At 55.0% G+C, this 21412-nt stretch overlaps 1 protein-coding gene across 1 annotated transcript; it reads left to right on the top strand.

Moving 5' to 3' along the window:
* Nucleotides 1-176: 176 nt before the first annotated feature.
* LOC125918526 (BPI fold-containing family B member 3-like) lies at nt 177-14381 on the top strand (the record flags this gene model as incomplete). The annotated part of the gene is made up of 13 exons (XM_049624513.1): nt 177-281; nt 761-901; nt 2410-2473; nt 4713-4773; nt 5441-5532; nt 5651-5830; nt 7469-7522; nt 9407-9577; nt 10463-10530; nt 11706-11748; nt 12524-12587; nt 13300-13376; nt 14072-14381. Coding segments are annotated over 13 exons (1150 nt in total), but the record flags the coding sequence as incomplete, so codon positions are not given.
* Nucleotides 14382-21412: the final 7031 nt, after the last annotated feature.

Raw genomic sequence — 21412 nt, 5'->3', positions numbered from 1 at the left:
TTGGATTTATGAGTTACAGATGGGATCTGGGATACACATCCCCCCCCCCCCCCCCCCCCTCGCCACCGGAGGGTCTAGGCACCACCTGGTCTGAGATGGCCCAGGCACTAAGGGACTGACACTGGAGGATGGCTGGGAGTGAGGGGCCCTCCCCCTGACTCCTGTCGCCATCCCAGGCTGAAGATTGAGGAGCTCACACTGCCAAAGGTGTCGCTGAAGCTGCTGCCTGGGTTTGGGGTGCAGCTGAGCCTGCACACCAAGGTGGGCCTGCATGGCTCTGGGTGAGTGCGTCCCGGGGAACCTCTACCCCACTGCTCCCCAGCCCAGCCCACTGCTCCACTGGGGACCCCCATTCTGTTGTCCTGTCACCCCCATCTCACTGACCCCCCCCCCCCATTTCCTCCCAGCCTACTTCCTCCCGAAGGGACACCCACCATATTGGATCTCCCCCCTCTCCCCCCCATTTCCCCTCCCGGAGACCTCCATCACACTGTTCTCCAGCAACTTCCATCTCACTTTCCTGGAGACCCCTGCCCCGTGGCTCAGGGCTCACTCGAGGAGGTGGGAGAAGAGGATGCAGGAACATGAAAATGGGGGCAGGGAGTGGCAGGAAGGCGTGGGGACCAACCAGCTCGCAGGGGCCCTACTCACTCCTCAGGGCCCTAGCAGCCCCCGGGGGGGGGGGGGGCGGCGTGGCCTGGGCAGGCGCTGTCTGGTGGGCCGGGCAGCCTGGCCACGCCCCCAGCAGCGGGTCTCGCAGGCCCCTGGGGGGCCTCCTGCAGCTGGCCGCGGAGGTGAACGTGTCGTCGCGGGTGGCTCTGGGCGTGAGCTCTCGGGGCACGCCCACGCTCGTCCTCAAGCGCTGCAGCACGCTCCTGGGCCACATCAGCCTGCTCTCGGGGTGAGTCCGCAGGCTCAAGCCCACAGAGGGCGGCTTCCATGCCTGCACGTGCGGGGGTATGTGTGGGGGGGTCCTCGAGGGGCACCTCGAGGTGCGCCTCGAGGGGCGCACACTGGGGCATCTCCTGGGTCTCCGGCTGGGCGGGTCCTGATATCACCCAGCTTCCTGTCGGTCCGGCCAAGTTCAGCCGGCTTCGCGGACCCGCAGACTGAGGCCCAGCACCGACAGGGGATACTGCCCAGCCCCTAGCTAGCATCACCCACTCCTGGGCGTCCCCCTTCTCCACCCCAGCCACCCTGGCCCGAGATCCTGTCGTCCCCTCTCCCAGATAGAGCAGACCCTGGCCATCTCAGTTCCCCAACTCAGTACATCAGAGACCCGGCTCTGCCTGTGACTTGTGTGACCCCAGAGGAGCCTCCTCCTCTGGGCCCGTCTGTATAATGAAGACCTAAATTTGATGATCCAGAAGGCTCTGGCACTTTTACCTCCCTCCCTTTCCCCAACTGTTCAGGACACAGTGGCCCTCCCTACACCTGTGTTGAACCATCACTCCTATGAGACAACTAAGGCCCAAAGAGGGCAAGAGACTTGTCAAAGGTCTCACACAGATTGCAGCAAGGATGGACACAGGCTGGTCTCTGGACTCATCCAAGGCTTTTCCCCAGGGCTCTGCACCCACCCCACACCCCTGGGGCACCTACCCCTCCCCTGCCTCACACTTTGCACCGCCCCATTAGTTTCTAGATTCCAGGCTGATTCCCACACTGCCAGCCCATCTTTGCTGGGTGGCTGTAGCCGCGAGGGGTAATCCGACAGCTCTGTGTTAGCTCCCATAAATAGGGGGAACTAGGGATGCCTATGTTTCCAGAAGGGCCTTCCAGAGTTTCTAGGTGGGGCCTTTGGGCTCCTTAAATTCCAGTGGCTCCCTCCTGCTCCTCTGGGCTGGAGGCGGCCTTGGAGGAAGTAGAGCCTGGATGGCGTTGGCGACCTGTGGTTGTGGTTCTGTGGTTGCCACCCCTGCTCTCCAGGCTCCCCTAGGATCCAAACAGACCTGAACATCTTCTTCTTATTCATTCAGTCGTTCAATCATTCAACAAATGTTCATGAATTCACTCAACAGATATTTATTGAGCCCCCGCTCTAACCCAGGTCCTGTTCTGGACCCAAATGTCATTTGTCTATAAATGTTGGAGGAGACGCAGGGAACAGACATTTACGGAGCACAGACTGTATACCAGACATGAGTACATTCCCACTTAATCTCGGCAGCCAACAATTCTTTAAGGTGGGCATTGTACAGATGGGTAAACTAAAGTCATCCCCCTGCTTTCCATGGCAAGACAGAGCCAAGATTTAAACCCAGGTCTCCAAAGCCTGAGTCAACCCCCTCAGCCCCAGGAGAGGAGACAGGAGACCTCCAGAGCCCCCAGTGCCCACTCTGCCTTGTCATCCCAGTTGGTGCTGTCCCTGTGTGGTGGCCACACCCTCACACTTCTCTCTCTACCCAGGCTGCTGCCCGCACCGCTCTTTGGGGTCGTGGAGCAGACCCTCTTCAAGGTGCTCCCGGGATTGGTGAGTGTGTGAGTCACGGGCCAGGCATGCCCCTCCCCATGACTGTACCTCTCCTTCCTCGGCTTTGAGTAAATCTGGGCGCCAGGCAGGATTAGGCTGTTCCTCCCTTCCACACCCACTGGGTAATCCCATCCTGGCCCGCCCACGAGTCCCCCAGGTGCCTCCGGCAAGTCTGCAGGTGGCAGGACACAATCCATCCCCAGCCTTCCGGATCCTGACTTTATAGCTCCAGATGACCTGAGTCCCCTGCTCCCAAATCCAAGCCCCTTTCTTCCTCCCTGCTCTATCTTTTTGCCTCCTACATTATTGACTTAATAGTTTTCTTGATTTCTTTTTTTTTTAAGTTTATTTATTAATTTTGAGGGAGAGAAAGAGAGAGCAAGAGGGGGCAGAGAGAGAGGGAGAGAGAATCCCAAGCTGGCTCCACACCGTCAGCGCAGAGCCCGGCACAGGGCTTGATCCCACAAACCCTGAGATCGTGACCTGAGTCGAAATCAAGAGTTGGATACTTAACCGACTGAGCCACCCAGGCGCCCCTATGGTTTTCTTTAAACTAACTTTGAATTAAATTAAAGCAGAGCCCTGGGCTTGGCAAACATGTTCAGGAAACTGCATACACATATATTGATACATCAGAAGTTAAACGTGTTATAATTAAGCTGCTCTAGGATGCCTGCTCATGGCCTGCCCCAGCCGTCCTGGTTTCCTCCAGGGGACGTGAGCCACACCTGAGAAAAGCTGGTCTGTCCACAGCCCCCTTTCACTGAGGCCAGTGAGGGGATGGTCTTGCTGGGGTCATACAGCCAGCAAAGGGCGGCCAGACCTCCAGACCCACAGTTCTGGCAGGACCTCTCTTACGAGTCCTTGTGAGGAATAGCTGTGGGAGCCTGTGGTTGGCAAAACTGGCCTGGGCTTGACAAAGCCAGTCGGGAACGAAGTGCAGGAGGCTGCAAGGACCCTGACCCAGGCCCATTTCAGGCGGATTTCAACAAGCGGGAGTGGGTACGTTTAAATCACCGTCCCTAGGGACACCTGGGTGGCTCAGTGGGTTGAGCGTCCGACTTCGGCTCAGGTCATGATCTCGCCGTCCGTGAGTTTGAGCCCCCCGTCGGGCTCTGTGCTGACAGCTCGGAGCCTGGCGCCTGCTTCGGATTCTGTGCCTCCCTCTCTCTCTCTCTCTGCCCCAACCCACTCGCCTTCTGTCTCTGTCTCTCAAAAATAAATAAACATTAAAAATAAATAAATAAATAAATAAATCACCGCCCCTAACCTGGACAACTGACTGCAAAGCAGGATTTGTGTAGCTCTAAGAGGTTTTAAAAATAAGACTTAGTTACTAGCATTTAGAGATTGGAGGTTTCTCGTAGCAATCCAATTTCTGGCTTCTCTGGTACAGCCAGCCACCCTAGCCGCACAGAGCCTCCTTCTTGCAGGTGACATGCACCAGCACCCAGGAAGGAGTTGCTCCTGCCCGGCCTGGGCCCTCTGGTCTCCTCCTCCTGTTTCTGTGACATGCCTGACCCCAGAAGCCCTGGAGTTGGGGGCCCTGAGTGTAATGAAAACGCAGCCCTCTCTTGTCTCTCTGTGACCTTCTTGTCTCTCTGGGACCTTGGGCCGGTCACCTTTCTTCTCCTGTCCCAGCTGTAGAATGAAGGGGCTGGACTGGGTCACTCTGGGGTTCCTGCTCCGGTGGACTCAGATTCTATGACTTCCAGTCCTGGGATTCTGGAAGCCACACCACTGTCTCTCTGTCCTCAGAGCCCAGCAAACACACAGTGGTGTTGTGTGTGCAGCAGATGCCCCAGGGCACAGGCCTGACTCTCTGGGGCTGCCCCCCCCCCCAGTGTCTGAATCCTAGGTTGCCCAGTGCCCCCCCGGATAGCGGGAGGGGCCCGAGACCTCAAAGGGGGCAGCTGCCTTTGCTCCACAGTGGAGGGCTCTGTCCCCACACCCCAGCTGGCCTCTGAACAGTGCCCCCCCCCTCCTCCGGCATCCTTCGAGGTTTTCTGAGGGGGCCCATGGAACTGGCCCTCTGTACCACCCCCTGCCCCTTCGGACACTTCAGGCTCCAGTCCCCCCCTTGCCTCCCGCCCGTGTGTCCCCCAATCTGTCTCACGTTCTGACTTGCCTTGGTCCCCAGGACCACAGAGCAAATCATCTAGAGAAAATGTAGCCTGCCCCCTGCACTGGGCTGGGGCCACTTCCATTTTCCTGTAACACTTGTCTCTTCCGGACACAGCTGTGCCCCATGGTGGACAGTGTGCTGGGCGTGGTGAATGAGCTCCTGGGGACTGCGCTGAGTAAGCAGGGGCCCAACCCCCTCCCCCTTGCCTCTTCTACCCTTCCCTCCTATCACCCCAGTGGGTGGGGGTACCAAGGGAAACAGGAAGGGGCAGAATTCCGGGACCTTTCACTCCCTCCTCAGACTGATGAGGCCACCACATGGAAGAGGTCTAATGGTGGGGTTCCGGGCCGAGGCCAGTTCAGCAGGGCTTAGAGGCCCTGAGCCACCCAGGCCTCTCTCTGCCAGGGGCTGCAGGCCACTTGTCCACACCGATGGCGTGTTTGGCACCGTCCAGAGCACGAGGCAGATATTATTATCTGGACAGACCAGATGACTGAGGCCCAGAGCTTAATTTAAGTCAGGAACCCAAAGTCCCACAGCAGCAGTGGTCCCCAGTCTCCCTGAGCTTTACAGAGACAGGGATGCCTTTGAAAAATACCAAACGGCAGAACCAGGATAAGGAGAGAGAATTAGGGGCACCTCTGTCTCTATATGTGGCGTTGTGTGACCTTGAGCTGGTGACTTCTCTGCCTGAGCCTCAGTTTCTTTATAAAATGGGGACGACCATAGTGTTCAGGTGAATGCTTAGTGGAAGGCCAGGCACTCAATAAATAGTAGTTGGGCCTATTGTTATTGGGGGCTGGGCTCACGGAGTCTTTCTCCCTCCTCCCCTCCCCATACAGGCCTGGTGCCCATTGGGGCTCTTGGGTCCGTGGAATTTACTCTGGCCACGCTGCCTCTTATCTCTAACCAGTACATAGAGTTGGATATCAACGTGAGTCCCCGTCAAGGCCCTGCCCACAGCCGGGGTGTGCTGGGGCGCTGGCAGAGGCTGGGTAGGGGATGCTGGCTCAGAGCGAGGTGGATAAGCCATTCTGTCTCCTCCCATACAGCCCATCGTGAAAAGCGTAGCCGGTGACATCATCGACTTCCCCAAGCCCCCGAAACCCATCAAGGTGCCCCCCAAGGATGACCACACGTCTCAGGTGGTTGTGCCTCTGTACCTCTTCAACACTGTGTTTGGGCTTCTGCAGGCCAACGGTGCCCTCGACATAGACATCACCCCCGAGCTGGTAAGTGTGGCTCCCTGTCCCACTATGGCTTGGCAGTGCTAGTGATGAGCTAGTCACATCATCACTGGTCAGCCTTGACTAGCCCTCTTCTCTATAGTTGGAGAGGGCTGGACAATTTATGGCATGCATGTGCCCACTCTTGTCCTTGTGGCAGGCATCGCTAATTGATAATGGCCCTCTGCTTGGCTAAATCTGAATGGGACCTCTGAATCCTTCTCAACGTGGCACTCCAGGAAGTGACCTTCGATTGGTCAGAACTTGCATATGAAATGTAGCTAGTTTTCCATCCCTGTACCTTATGAGTTCTTCTGGAGTCAGAGCCCGATTTTATACTAAAGTGTGAGTGGTTCACATTTCCACTGCTTTCTCAAGAGCAGAGTTGAGTTGGAAAAAAGAAAACTAGGGCTGGACTATACCAAAGGTCACTCGGACATTTGTTCTAAAGCTTCTCGGACCTCTCTGCTTCCATTCTGGCCCTTTTCATACCCTCACGGATGTCTGGAAGGCCTAATCTCCAGGAGCTCCACCCAGAGACATTTTTCTTGGTCTCACCCTTTCCAAAGGCAGTGAGTCTGAGCCACCTGGGGCCCTTGCCTGCAGCTCAGGCTGAAGGGAGTGTGGGTTGATCACTCACTTCCTGAAGGTGGGGGTCCAGAGAGCACTGTCAAGGCCTGTGGGAGGTGGGAATAGGGCCTTAAGCCGGGAGCCAGGTGTCTTCTAGCTGGGGGGAGGAGACTGGGAAGGCCAGGGAGAGACCGAGTGTGAAAATGTGTGTGTCCGAGCAGCTTGTGGGTGTGTGTGGGTGGCAGGAGAAAGGGACCATAGTGGCTGTGTTCTGGTGCTGTCCTCCCCTGTGGGTGATAGCTGTGTGTTGGGTAAGTGTCTGGGAATCCTCTGGTCAGGAGAGAACGTGTGTGTATATTTATCCTGTGTGAACAGGCATGTTCTGAGAAGTAGGCACGTGTAGTTCAGGGACCTCAACCATCAGGGCTGGGGGCGCTGGGCCATTATCAGTGAAAGCCTGCCTGATGGGACTGTAGTGAATGAGGGAGCCTGTGCCTGCCTGCCACTCAGCTTCCCCAAGGGGATGGGGTACAGGCCCAGTGTGACCAGGTTTTCCAAATTTTTAGCCAGAGCCTGGCAAATTTATATGAAATTTCTTGATTTGTTAACACTGGAAGCAAACTCATCATTTTTGAAAATACTGTTTGGATAAAGGGCAGAAATGTCTGGGACCAGATCCCTGGACCTTCAGATTGTGAGGTCTGGCAGAGGAGTTTAAAAATTCTGGAGTTAGCCTGCCCAGGTCAAATCCTGCAGTACGACTCACCAGCTTATGACCTTGGGCAGGAGCATCAGGCTTCCCGTCTGTAAAATGGGAGTAATCACAGCACCTACCTCTCTGAGCTAATGTCATAGATGCGGAAATGAGCAAAGGCACACAAAACCCTTAGCGTGTGCCTGGCGAGTAGTAAACACTCATCGTTGGCCAATAGGAGGAACATGAGTGTGTGTAGGGTTGTGTGTGCGTAATTGGCAGGGGTGGGGTGGGGTGTGGGCAAAACAGCTTTGTGTGCGCTCAAGAATTCCTGTCTTGTCTCTGTATTCACCCTACACCCCATTTGGTCTTGGGTCCAGGTTCCCAGCAACGTGCCATTGACAACGACAGACCTGGCAGCTTTGGTCCCCGAGGTGAGTGACCCTCTCATGGGCTTTGATCCTTGTAGCTCTTTCCCGATGAGCCTGAGTGAACTCCAGAATCTTTCCCAATACAGCTCCCCAGAGAGCTGCAATTGAATGTTGAGTCCAAATCCCCACTCAAGTTTGAATCCCTTACACTTAAACTTTCCTGACAGCAGATTTTTGCTTGGAGAGGAAAGGATCAGAGTTTAACTGCCCAGAAGTCAGCTGGGTATTTGTCCTCTCCATGACAGAGGACAGGAGATTCTTCCCCTCTTTCCACCTGCCCAGCTTCATCCTGGTCTCAGTCTTCTCTGCCCCCAGGGAGAAGACTCTGGGTGCTGGCCTGGAGGAGGGAAGGAAAAGGAGAGGACTTGGCAGGGGGGTTTGACTAGTGCACATCAATCAGTGTGTGGCTTCAGGGCCTGGCTTCAGCTTTCCTGACTGTTCCACTAGGGCTGGACCAGCCACTTGCTAGCCGTGGGCATCTGAACTCATACTGAAGTTGAAATGACTCCTGCAAGGTCCTTATGTAATAGCAGATTCTGATAGAGGTGGGGGTGAGGCCCAGAAGGTTTCCACTGGGGAAGATCGAGGGGGCAGCTGAGTTTGGAGACACAGAGGACAAATTGAACTCTTGGTGGTGGTGATTCAGATCAGCCTTGGTGGATGTCGTAGAAGCCTCTGCTTCTTGGAGTCCTTGGCTAAAGGGCACAGGAGTCTTAGGCAAAGGAAGAGATGGGGCTAGACATTCAGAAGAACCTCCTGAGAGCAGGAGTTGTAAGATGGAGAAGACTTGGGGAGGCAGAAGTGGCAGGAATGGGGACCCATGCCTGCAGTAAGCCGGGCCACGTCCCTCCAGCTCGGGGAGGCTGGGCCTGTCTCGGGAGGTTGTAGCCTTTGTTCTCACAGCGTCAGAGCCCCATGGGCCCCGCTCTCAATCTGGTTCCGTGGCTTCAGAACCTGTGGACACATAAGGATGGAATCTGGTGACTCCCTGTCCTTATGACCCTGCAACTCTGGGAGTCTGGGCTTGGATTGGTCCCCGGATCCCAGTATTCAAGTGATTCTAAGCTTGATTCTGTGATTCTGTGGTTCCCAGCACTTCTATCATTCTATGACGTCATGATTATGAAACTTGGACTCTCCTGAGTGTGTGATTCATACAGTCAGTCAACTACCATTCACTGAGAACCTACTAAGTCCCAGGCCCTGTGCTAGGTACTGGGCACACAGACGGAGCAAAAGACAAAAAGCAGACAAAAGGCCTCTGCTTCAGGAGCTGCCGTCCTGGTGGGGGTGACAGACAAATGAATAAGTAGAATATACATAGCATCAGAAGGTGGAAAGAGAATGGGGCAGTGAAGGCAGATTAGGAAGGTGGGGATAGTGCTTTTAAGCAGGGTGCTCTGCAAAGGCCTCACCGAGGTGACATTTGACCAGTAGGCTGAAGGAGCTGAGGGAGGGAAGCACGCAAGTACCTGGGGGAGACATTTCCAGCAGAGGAAACAGCAAGTGCAAAGGCCCTGAGGTAGGAGTATACCTAGCAGGTTGGAGGGACAGTAGAGTGGCCAGTGAGTCTGGAGAGGAGAACGAGGGGCCAGTGGTTGGAGGTAAGATGGAGAGGAGGGCAGAGGACGGGTCATGTAGAGCCTGTGGCTCTTGCAGGGGATTTTGACTGCGAGGTGGGAGTCTGATTCATGGGTTGATGTCTCCCCACTTGAATGTTAGCCTCAGAGGGCCGGGAGCAAGACAGTCTGGTTCAGGCTATAACCTTAGCACCCAGCATGGTGCCAAGGGCCCATTAGGTGCTCAGTGAGTGTTTGTTGACTGATTCTATTATTGGGGCATTGAAGCTGCCCTCGTGCCCCCTGCCCGGCCCCTGCCTCTCTCCAGGCCCTGGGAAAGTTGCCCCCGGGCCAGCAGCTCCTGCTCTTGATACGGGTGAAAGAGGCAGCCTCGGTCACTCTCCAGAACAAGAAGGCCACAGTGTCTATCCCAGCTAACATCCGTGTGCTGTCCTACCGCCCTAAAGGGACCCCCGAAGCCCTCTTCGAGCTGAATGCGGTGAGTGCCCGAGGGGGCCTGGCACCGGGGTTCTGAGCAGGGCTGCCCTCTCCGGGATGCTGGGGGGCCTTACCCCTGATTTCAGAGTGGGACACCCTGCGTGGCACAGCACAGGAAGTGCCCCCTGCCATTGTCATCGTCTGGGCCAAGCCCCAGCACCCGCTTAGACTCCTGCCTGCTCCCGTCACACATCTGTCCTGGCCCGAGTCCCGTCCACTCTGCTTTCCTCAGAGCAGGGAGTCTCAGGAGAGACTCCCCATGTTCTCAGCCTCTGTGTGCTCAGACGTCTCTCGGGTGACCCTCGGGCTTCCTCCCGGCCCTCCACCTCTGCTAGTTTTCCCCAAGGCACCTCGGGGCAGAGGCAGGTCCCTCCCCTGCTCACTCTCTGCCCTGCCCCCCCCAGGACCAAGCACCTTCACCTGGCACTCAGTGCCCTCCTGCCTCATCCTCTGCCTTTCCTTCTCCCGAAGCCACAGTTACTCAGGGCCACCAGGTGCCAGCTCCCCACCTTTGTCGGGCAGGGTCCACCACCTGCAGTGCCATCCCCTCCCCGCACACTTGGTTTCATCTTTCAAGATTCAGTTCAGGCGTCACCTCACTGGGAACACCTCTCCTCGCTGTAGGCTGGATTGAGGGTCTCTCCAGGCTCCTGGAGGCCCCGAGCTTCCTCTCATACAACATCAGTCACTCTCAGTCCTCCAGTTTTTGAACACCAGAACCTTCAAGCTACCTCCTCAGAGCCCAGCACGGGCCCTAACACACAAGAGGGCCATAGCAAGGATTTGTGGAGGGAACGGGGTGGGTCCCTTGTTGGCCCAAGGGGACCTGCCCTCAAGCTCCTCCTGCTGAATTCATGGGTAACCTCCACCTGCTTTCCCCATGCAGGTTTTGACTTTAAATGCCCAGCTGGCCCCCTCGGCTACCAAGCTGCACCTCTCGCTGTCCCTGGAACGGTAACATTGGGTCCTGGGCCTTGTCTTTGGGAACAAGAATGAGGGACCCGCTAGAACCGCCTCCCATTCACTGAGCATCAACTAAGTTACCAGCATCTTCCTTGCCTCCAGGACCTGCCAGGGAGGGGTCGGTGTTAGCCCATTTTACAGATGAGACAATAGGGGCTCAGGGAAGCAGGATCCGGAGCAGGCTTCTTCCATCGCACCTGCTCCAAATCTGACCCTGGGAGATGCACCTGCTGCCAGGACACTGAGTCTGAACTTCTGAGTGATCAGCCGCAGAGGCTAGCCACAGAGATGGCTGTGCCGTGCTTTGTTATTCATGCAGGCTGCGTACTTCTCTCAAGGGCCCACCCCCGTGGTAACTAGGCCCCATGGTAATCATAAGATCCGAGAGGGTGATGTTGATGGTAGTCCTTCCCGACACACGCCCAGCACTTTACAGTCAGCAAAGCCCAGGCTCACACAGTGGATTGTCCCCAGAAGCAGGTCTGCGGTCTGGGCCTCCGCTCTCCAGGCCCAGTGCTGTCACGTTGGTCTGAGGCCTGGGGACCTGCCTGCCCCTCCCCTGGGTACGGGGGATTTCCCAGGGGCCTCTGGGATCTGCCTGTCCTGAACCGTAGGCCCCCAGTGCTCACCTGACCCCACATTAGTGTCCCCTGCACCCCCCTGCAAGGCTCCATTACCACCATTTCTAAACTTGCCCGCTGCCTGGGTTTGCCTCCCCTTCCTGGTGGCAGTTCATGCCTCAGGCTTCAGGAAATAGAGGCGTGCATCCGGGCTCTGGCCCTGGCCCTGCATTTGGGTCAGCTGGGATCCGTCGGTGTTGCTGTCTTTAGTGCTCGCGTGTTGGATGCGGGGAACCCTGTGCCCAGAGCTTGGTCTGTGGGAGGGCCACTGCTTAGAGAGGTTCAGCCACTGGCCCGGGGCCAGCTGGGAGTGACACCAAGGCTCCAGGGCCAGAGCATCAGAGGGGGCAGTCATGATATCTCAGAAGAAGTTAGATCCCTTCAGGCCCATTTTACAGGTGAGAAAACTGAGTCTCTGAGTCGAGGCCAGATAGAGGCAGAGTTGGAGCTGTCACCCTGTTTCCTGATCCTGGAGAGCTAGGAGTGGGGCGCACTGGGGGTGTGGTGGGCGGTGGGGCCCCCCAACACCTCTCTTCTCTCCTCCAGGCTTCGTGTCAAGCTGGCCTCCTCCTTTGCCCACGCCTTTGATGTAAGTTCCTGGGAGAGTGAGCAGCTTGCCAGTGGTGAGGGTCTTCAAGTGGGGGGTAGAAAGGGGTAGGATGAGTCACGGTCGTACGACTGAGCTGGCCTCAGTCTGGGCTCTGCCCCAGCAAGCCAGAGTGGCCAAACGTCAGAGCAGGTGTGCATGTGCGTGTATGTGTGTGTGAAAGAGTCATCGTCTTAGGAAGGTGAATCTCATCGTCTTGCAAAGTCTTGGAAGCTCACAAATCGTAAACATCCAGAATCTCACAAGGGTTCAAAATTCTGGAACTTTGCACAAGTAACAATGTTCCGGAACTCAGAAAGTTCTAGCGCTTCAGAGCCCCAGAGAGCCCTTAGTGTCCTGCTTCTCAGAGTTCTGAGGTCCTGGAGTCTCTCAATGGTCTCAGGTTCTAGAACATTCTAAGGGTCCCTAAATGAATAAAAATCTAAGAGCAGACCGCTCAAAGTTCTACTGGAGCTGGACATAGGAGCTGGCATGTTTTCTGCTCTCTTTCGCAGGCACTGCCCCTTCCAGGCCCCACAGACCCTTCCTCTAGGAAGGCAACTTTTCGAAGCTCGTGGGGCCTGCGTGAAGCTGTCCTAAATCAGAGTCCCCTTTGGGGTCATTGGCAGCCACCCCAGTGGGCCCTGTGCCCACCAGGAACTGTGTCCTCAGGCTTTGGGGAGGCTCAGAAGCTGGATCTCTGGATTCCCTCCCTGGGGAGGGGTGTGCTGCTCCCTGTGAAGCCACACCTCCCAGCCGTCCCTGTGCTCTGTTGCAGGCATCCCATTTAGAAGAATGGCTCAGTGATGTGGTCCGGGTGGCCTACGTGCCGAAGCTCAATGGTATGGGAGGACTTTGCTATCTTCTTGGAAACGTGGAGTGTCTGAACTCAGGATGGTTCATTGCTCTGATAGAGACACTGAGGCTGGAGGGGGGTTGATCCCCATTTCCAAGATGCAGAAACTGAGGCACCAATGTTCCATTTCAAACCACATCGATTAGTACCTCCATCACACCAGACCCCGGGCCCTGAGAGCTATCTGACCAGTGTCCTGTCCTCAGGCTCACAATCCAGAGGGAAATAGTCATATAAACGAATGACTAGAATATGGACTCAGGGGCTTTTGCGTGGCTCAGTCGGTGAAGGGTCCGACTTCGGCTCGTGTCATGATCTCACCGTCCGTGAGTTCGAGCCCCACGTTGGGCTCTGTGCTGACAGCTCAGAGCCTGGAGCCTGCTTCAGATTCTGTGTCTCCCCCTGTCTGCCCCTCCCCTGCTCCCACTCTGTCTTTCTCTCTCAAAAATAAATAAACATTTAAAGAATTAAAAAAAAAAAGAATATAGATGACTCAGAGTGTGCAGGGGGCTGACAGAACCTGAGGGGAGACACTGATGATATAGATAAAGAAAAGGAGCACTTTTGTTTGGGTTTAGTAGGATGGGTATGAGTCCGCCAACAAGGGAAACTGAGTCCCCAAGAACAGAAATGGCTGGCCTAAGGACACTGGTCCCAGCCCCCACGTACCTTTGCTTTTAACCATTTCCTTTTCGCAGTGGACCTGGATGTTGGAATTCCCCTGCCTAAGGTTCTCAATGTCAATTTTGCCACTGCAGCCCTGGAGATCATAGAGGTGAGCCTCCCGTACAGGTGTGGCCTCGCCGGGCCTTCATCTTGTCTCTGGAGAGCCTCACTTAAAACTCCTGACACTGTCCGTCGGTCACAGAGTCCTTTCCTGTTGAATTCAGACACGTGTCTGACCTATAGAATGGACTCTCAGATTCGCTCCCAGAACCACAGCTCTGCTGGCCCAGGGGTGGCAAATACATGTCCTGTCTCTCCTTGACCCTGTGCCTGTGGCAGGCATGGCTAGAAGGTCTTGACACTTTTTTTTCTTGCTCAATAGCAACATGGCCTCACAATCCTTTTCAGTGTTGAGTCTTGGAATGGCTGTGGGAGGTGGGCAGAGCCAGGAGTTATGGATCCATTTCTCAGATGAGGATCAGGGATAAAGGAGGCCAAATTTCTGGCCCAAGGCCACACAGGAAATTAGCAGGAGAAATGGCCCATGAACTTGGGTCTCTTGACTTAAGTTCGAAAGTCAGTGACCTCTCCCGCACTGGATGTCATTCATTCATTCATGCATTCGCTCATTCATCCCGTTCCTGAGTGCCTGCTGTGCTCCAGGTTCAGTGCTAACTCCAGGGCGCGGGACCAAGGGGAGGATTAGGAGGACGACACAGAGGTGGCTGCAGGGATAGAGGGCATGGCAGGGGTCTTGGGCACAAGGACCCAGATGATGTAATTGAGAACCATCGCTCCTTGCAGAATGCTGTTGTGCTGACCGTGGCATCCTGAAGCTGAGAGACGGCCACCTTCCCTCCCCATTCACTGCCAGAGTCTGTACACCTGCCCACTCTGCCTCAGTTTCCCTCCCAGCCTCTAGCCTGCGTCGGTGACAGTATTAGTGTCCCTTACCCACCCAGGACCACCTAGGACCACCCAGGTGCTCTGGCCCTGCAGCTCTGCCCCCGGCCTGGGGTGGGGACTACAGGGCTGGCCACAGGACTCCGCTTTGAAGAGAGCTCTGGCCTCAGGGGAGAGTTGTGAGCTTTCAATAAACCACTCCTCTATCTCAGTACCTCCCGGCTGGTTTGTTCCCCAGTCACACAGGGGCTGCCTTGGCCTCTGTTTCTGGACCCTCTCCAGCTCCAGTCCAGGGCTCCTGGGAGGTGAGGGACTTGGGGCCTGGTCTTTGTAGCTTTGCATCCCAGACTTACCCAGTTGGCCTGGGAAGCCTCTGTGTCTTGTCCTGCCTTCCTTCACCTCTGCCTCGAGCTCCTCCTGTCCCCTCCCCTGTCCTTTACTCCCCTCCCCCCTGTCTGTTTTTCAGGACCTGTGTCTTTCACCCTGTCTCTCTGAGCTGTCTGATTCTGAGTCTGTCTGTCTCTGTGTCTCTGAGACAGAATGGGACTTCTCTCTGAGCCAAAGGGTGAATAGGAGTCCTCTAGGGAGAAAAGGAGCCAGCATTCCAGGAAGCAAGGGTGACCTGGTCCTGCCCTGGAGGGATTCCTACTGTCTGCACATTGGCGGTGGACTTACCTGGGGACAGAACAAAGCTACACTAAATGCTCATAGTGCGGATGGGAAAACTGTTGGCGGACCCCAGACCATACAGCGGCCGAGTTGGGGTGGGAAACTGGGGGTCCAGCCTCGGTCCTGGCTCCTCCCCATTGCTCAGGATGGGCCTCCTGGGTCCTGGGGAATGGCCTCAAGTTGGCATTTATGGGTGGGCTCAAGGTGCCAATAAAGTTTTGGGAAGTGACTCAGGATCTGGGGAGGCAGAAGAGTTAGAGCCCATCTCAAAGTTTGTCCACCATAGGAATGACCCTGTGACCACCCATCAACCCTCCCACCTTCCCCCCCTCCTTCCCTCCCTCCCTTCTGCCCCCCTTTATCCACTCAGCCTACAATTATGGGAACCTGTCGGCATGTATGCCAAGCCCGGTGCGAAGTGGCATGTTGGGATTTATCTTTGACTCTTTTCCCTCTTCCATTGTCCCCCCACTCCTGTCCAGAGCAGGGCAATGGTTAACTGAGTGGCCCGGATTAGCTGTCCGAGTTCAAATCCCATCCTACCTGCTGATTAGCCACGTGACTTTGGGCACGTCATTCAGTCTCTCTGACTCTTGGTTCTTCATCAGTAACTTGAGGATAATAGTAATAAGGTTTTGAGGGTTACCCAGCACTTAGCATGGTGAGCTCATGCACTGCTCTGCCCTCTCACCATGGCTTCATCTACTCCCTCCTCTCTGCCTGCACCCCGCACACCCTCCTCATCAATCTGTCCCTCCCTCCTCTCTCCCGTCCCATCCTCCACCAGCCCCCCCTTGTCCTCATCTGACCATCTCATCACCGCTGACAGCCCTTCATTGTCTGGATTCTCACTGCCAGCAGGAAATCATCCAAAATCCCAGGGTGGCATTTGAGACCGCCCGTGACCTGGCCTCCGTCGACTCCTCTGGGAGCACGGAGAAGGAGCAGAGTCGTCTCTGTGTCTCAGGCTCCTCATCTGTGAAATGGGAACACTCTCGGACTTACTCAGAGGTCATCTGAGGATTAAATGAGAAAATGTGAGGCACAGAGAAGAGCTCCTGGCCTGTGGTAAATGCACGTGATGTGGAGCCAGGCCCTTGGATGGCATTTCCGTCTTCCTGAGCACCAGACACTCCCCCCAAGTGTGCCTGGCAAACTTGCTGTCCCTCAACACGCAGAGCACCTCAGCCCCCAGCCTCTCTGTGCCACAGGCAGGGTCCATTATTGTACCCACCACATTGGATTGTCACCCCTTGGTCCCATTGTCCCGCTCGACCAAGAGCGCTGCCAGGTCAGGTATCTGCTTCATTATGGTGAGTCCTGTGGCCTCATGGAGTAGCAGTGAGAGAAGCTTGTCTCCACTGGGCCCCAAGCGTGTATCAGTCTCGTGTTACAGGCTTCACACCCCTTACCTCACTTCATTTTTATCGCGATCATAATCCGTGGACAGGGTCTCTCTATTTTACATGTGAGGGAACAGAGGCTCAGAGACGCGAAATTGGACAGCTTCTCAGTGGCGGAGCCAGGACTTGAACCAGATCCTTCTGACCCTAGTTCCAAAGCCTGGATTTTTCACTGCTATGTTCTAAAAGTAATACTTGCTGCATTTGTCCAAGTGCTTTAGATACACCATGTTTTCGACTCTGTGAACCAACCGTGCTTTCTAGGAACTGTTTTTACCCTCATTCCATAAGTGAGGATGCTGAGGCACAGAGAGGTTAAGTGACTTACCCACAGCCACACAGCTGGGAAGTGACAAGACCAGGATTTGAACGCAGGCCCCCCTGGCTCCACAGCCCAGCTCTGAACCTCTGCACTTAGAGTAGAGGCCTGAAATGAGATGTGCAGGGAGCGCCCCCCCCCCACCATGGACAGCTAGCTCCCTTGCAGCCCTGGCCACTGACCATTCATGACAGGAACAGGCTGAAGGAAGGGTCAGGAATGGGAGCGGTTCTGTTTCCTGCTCCCTCAGTCCCCCCTGCGTGAGCCCCCCACTTGGCCCCCTGCGTGACTCAGTCACCTCCCAGGGCCTGGCTGCTTCAGGCCCAGACAAAGGAGCCTTTTGGACACTAAGTCCAGGTGATCTCCCTGGCGCCAGTGCTGTACTAATCCTCTTGGTGCCCCAGGGGACAGGCCAGCCTCATGGCCACCAGGGTCTGGCTGGTCTCGGGACTGAGGAGGGCACAGAGCCTCAGGCGACTGAGAACCACCTTCCTGTGTGCACTGCCCTCTATAGTTTACAGTGCACCCGGTGGGGAGTGAGAGCATGTGTGGTCCGTTCCCTACACTGGTGTCTGTGCCTGTGCTGGCTGGCGGTGGGGCACACTCCTGGTTCGCCAGAGCCACACCATATCACATGGGCTGTTGAAGGTGCTGGGTGGGCCAAGGAAGGGGGGCAGGCTTGGGGTTGTCACAGAAAGCTTTGCAGAGCAGCTGACATTTCTGTATGACTATGATCAGTGGAGTCTAGAGAAGGGTGTTCTGTGGCAAATATTGCACGTGCAAAGGCCCAGAGACGGGGAACGGAGGTGGGGAGTGGAGAGAGGAGCAGACTTACCTTGGATGCCAAGGAAGGGACCTGGGCTGTGTCCCAGCAGGTCTTGGAGGGGCAGTGGCTGCCTCTGGAGGCGTTGCCTGGGAAGGGGCAGGAGGGAACATTCTGGGGTGATGGAAAGTTCTATATTGAGACAGGGGTGTGGGCTCCATCGTTGAATAAAATTGTCAAAGTTCAACAAATAAACACTTGGGACTTGTGCATTTCACTGTCTGTAAGCTTTACACCCAAAGAAAACAATCGCAATGGCATACGTATTGAAGTGTTTACGGGGAAATGTACCGTTCCCTGCAGTTTACAGTTCTTCCAAATTCACTGTATGTGTGAACAGTTCATAATGAAATATTGGGAGAAAAATCTTCAGGTCAAAAGAAGCCCATCTACTTGTTCCCTTCACACCAGCCCCAAGTTTGGAGAGTCAGCTCTATATACATCTCCCTGAATCTTCAAATCAGTCCTGTGAAGCAGGTGTTATACCCATTTAGCAGATGGAAACAATGAGAAGCACAGAGAAGGGAAGTGGCTGGCCCAAGGTCATGTGGCGAGTTGGGGGTTGAGCTGAGTCTGAATCTGAGTTAGCCTGCTGCTGAGTCCAGTCTGGGGGCACTTCCTGGCTGCCCAGGCCATCTGGAGTGGCAACCAGATGCAACTGTAGGTGTTTTTGGTTCCCCCATGTGGGGGCCTAGCTGGAGTCTCCAGTAACGTGTCTGGACCAGGGGCTGATAAACCTCAGCTCATGTGACACCATCCGGGAGTGAGTGAACGTAGCTCTCAGAATTAGCCACAAACCGCAGCTATTTGTGGTTTTGGAGCTCAATGTCTGATTTGCAGAGCAAATCTGGATTCCAGTCTCTCATAATTACATGGTGTTTCCCTCTCTAGGTCTGGACTCAGACCCAGCTGCTATATAAGGCCAGCCTCTGAATAGATTCAGGCAAAAGCAGAGGGCCTGGTGAACAGGACCTCTCAAGACTGAGCTGCCAGGACCTTGCAGGGTAAGGAGGAGCCCCTTCCCTATTCAGTGTCTGGGCAGTGGGGAGGCTGAGGCCTCAGGAAGCAATGAGGAGAGTCTTAGACTGGAAACCTGCCTGCGTAACCCCTCTCTGAGCCTCTTCTGTCTTTCCTATAACATGGACATAGAAAAGCCTCTCAGGGAGGCTCTGAAAAGGGCCTGAGTCACCCCAGTGACCTGAGTTAACAGAGCTGCATTTACAATTCTCAGGGATTTGGGGTATCTGGTGCCTTTGCTATTTCTCTGAGACTCCTCAGCTGCTTGCCAGATCTCCCTCCATTGGTGCCATCTTTTTAACCGAAGGTGATGATCCCTCTTTGAACAGAGAACTTTCTGGGTAGTGGGTTAGGATGAGGTAAGGAAACCAGAAAAAGATTTTTTTGCACATATTAACCCTTCATATTCTAGTATAAATGAGTGCTTCCAATATTCTGGGAGTAGATGGAGTGGGGAAAAAACCTGGAGGCTTTGGAAAAGGGAAGAGGGTGCATAAGTGGAGGGGGCTGAAGCCAATGATTTTACAATGTGGCCCAGAGGAGAGTCCATGGTGCTCTGAAGCTGATGACTAGGTAGACTGAGTTGACAGAGTGAGAGAAGTGGGTGAGGGCATGGAGGCAGCAAAATAAGGTTTCTTAAAGACTGAGCAGCTTATCCCAAAATGCATGCTTCCTCGCTCCCAATCGATAACACTCCACACCCACTTCCTTTTTTTTTTTAATGTTTATTTATTTTTGAGAGAGAGAGCGAGTGTGAGCAGGGGAGGGGCAGAGAGGGAGGGAGACACAGAATCCCAAGCAGGCTCCAGGCTCTGAGCTGTCAGCAGAGAGCCTGATGTGGGGCTCGAACTCATGGACCGCAAGATCATGACCTGAGCCGAAGTCGGACGCTTAACCGACTGAGCCACCCAGGCGCCCCCCACCCACTTCTTAGGGGTCTAAAATAATAGTGCCAAAACAGTAACAGTAACTGCTGTTTGTTGCCTACTACGTACCAGAAACAGTGTGTTAGTGATTAGGAGGCAGAGGTTCGAAAAGGTAAACTCTCTTGTCTAAGGATTAGAACCCAGATAGCTCTGATCCAGAGCTCTTAATCTCAAGTACCTGGTAGAGAACTGTCTCCTTCAAAGAGGTAGGAGTGATTTTTGGCTGGATGGATGCTTGAAATTGTGTCTAGATGAATGTGTTGATAGACGGATGAACTGATAAGAGGATGGATAGATGGATGGATGGATGGATGGATGGATTTATGAAGGGGTGGATGGGTAGACAGAAGGATGGATGGACAGATGGATGGAAGGAAGGAAGGAAGGACAGATGAAAGGAAGGGAGGAAGGAAGGAAGGAAGGAAGGAAGGAAGGAAGGATGAGTGGATGGGAGGATGGATGGATTGGTGGGTGAACAGACGGGTAGATGCTGGAGAGATTCTCCCTAGAGTCTGCCTGCTGTGAGTTTGCTATTTTGGTTGGAGTCCTCATGACCTCTCTCCCTGATGCTCCATTTGGAAATTTCATCCTGGGGGATAATCAGACATCCATGTTTCTAGGACAGTTTGGTTAATGGGTCTGCTCTGTGTCTCCAGATTCATTTCATTCATTCAACTTAGAAGATGGTATTGGGAATTCTGGACCCTGCCCCGTATGTCCCTGAGCCTCGGGATCCCGATACGATTCTTGGCAGGGAGTACCTAGCTCCACCTGCTTCCAGGGTGGTGACTCTGATGCACTGTCTCCTCAGCAGGGAAGCAGTGCCAGAATGTGGACAGCCTGGTGCGTGGCTGCTCTGTCTGTGGCAGCTCTCTGTGGCACCCGCGCAGAAACAAACACTGTCCTCAGGGTTACCAAAGACGTGCTGAGCAATGGTGAGTCCAGGCCTGCGGCAGTCAGGGGTGACGTGGGGTGGGCAGGGCAGTCCAGCCAACTCTGAAGTCCCAAGGACCCTCTTCACATCAGGTGGGTGGGTAAATTATTCCCCTTTTGCTTTTGGTTACCATTCCCAACACACTTACACCATGTTGAGGACTTCATGCCTGAGGCGGTAGAAGCAGTGACTAAGAGCTTGGGTCCTCGAGTCAGCCTTCCCAGGGTTCAAATACTGACCGACCTTAAGTCCACAACTTGAATTCTCTGAGCCTCAGTTTTCTCGTCTGCAACATGGATGTGATTGTGGCCCCCGTCATAGAGGACTGGTTTGAGAATGAATGAGGTAGCCTTCTGAAAACGTGGTCCCATTCCTGGTACATACATTGAAGGCCTTCAAATGTGGGGGCTGTAATTATTCCCCCCTTTAATTCTTGGGAGCTCATTTTTGTCATCTGGCAAACAAAGACCTGCTCTGATGCCATCCAAGCAGGTTTATAAGCTCTAAAGTGTGGAGCACTTGAAAGGGAGTAGAAGGAAGAAAATCTTTCCAGGTTCGGTGAATGATGTTGAAATCTAGTTAAAGCAAGAGCAGGTCCAGGTTAGCAGTGAGCCCACCTGAATGTCAGGGCTGGATTGGCCTGGGGGAGTCTCCCCATTCGACCTTGACATTCTACCGGTGGGAAAGGTGGGGCCCAGAGAGCCAAGGAGTGGGCCAGAGGTGGCGCCTGGGGGAGGAAGCCCTCACTAATGCCTTTGCTTCTCTGCAGCCATTTCAGGCACCCTGCAGCAGAGTGATGCTCTCCGCTCAGCCCTGAGAGAGGTGCCCATGGGTAAAGCTGGTGGTGATGGTGGAGGACCTCTCCTGGGGGGTCTGCTTGGTGGAAGTGGAGGTGGTGGGAGCGGTGGCCTTCTGGGGGGCCTGCTTGGTGGTGGGAGCGGAGGGGGTGGTGGTGACCTGTTGGGTGGGGTTGGGGGAGGCTTATTGGGTGGCGGAGGCAGCAATGGCAGGGGGCTTTTGGGTGGCAGTGGCGGGGGGCTGTTGGGTGGCAGAGGCAGCAATGGCAGGGGGCTCTTGGGTGGCAGTGGCGGGGGGCTGTTGGGTGGCGGAGGCAGCAATGGCGGGGGGCTCTTGGGTGGCAGTGGTGGGGG

This window comes from Panthera uncia, unplaced genomic scaffold (genome assembly GCF_023721935.1).
Source record: "Panthera uncia isolate 11264 unplaced genomic scaffold, Puncia_PCG_1.0 HiC_scaffold_949, whole genome shotgun sequence".
Lineage (NCBI taxonomy): Eukaryota > Metazoa > Chordata > Mammalia > Carnivora > Felidae > Panthera > Panthera uncia.
The sequence above is the reverse complement of the archived record's forward strand: the minus strand, read 5'-3'. Positions and strand labels throughout refer to the sequence as shown.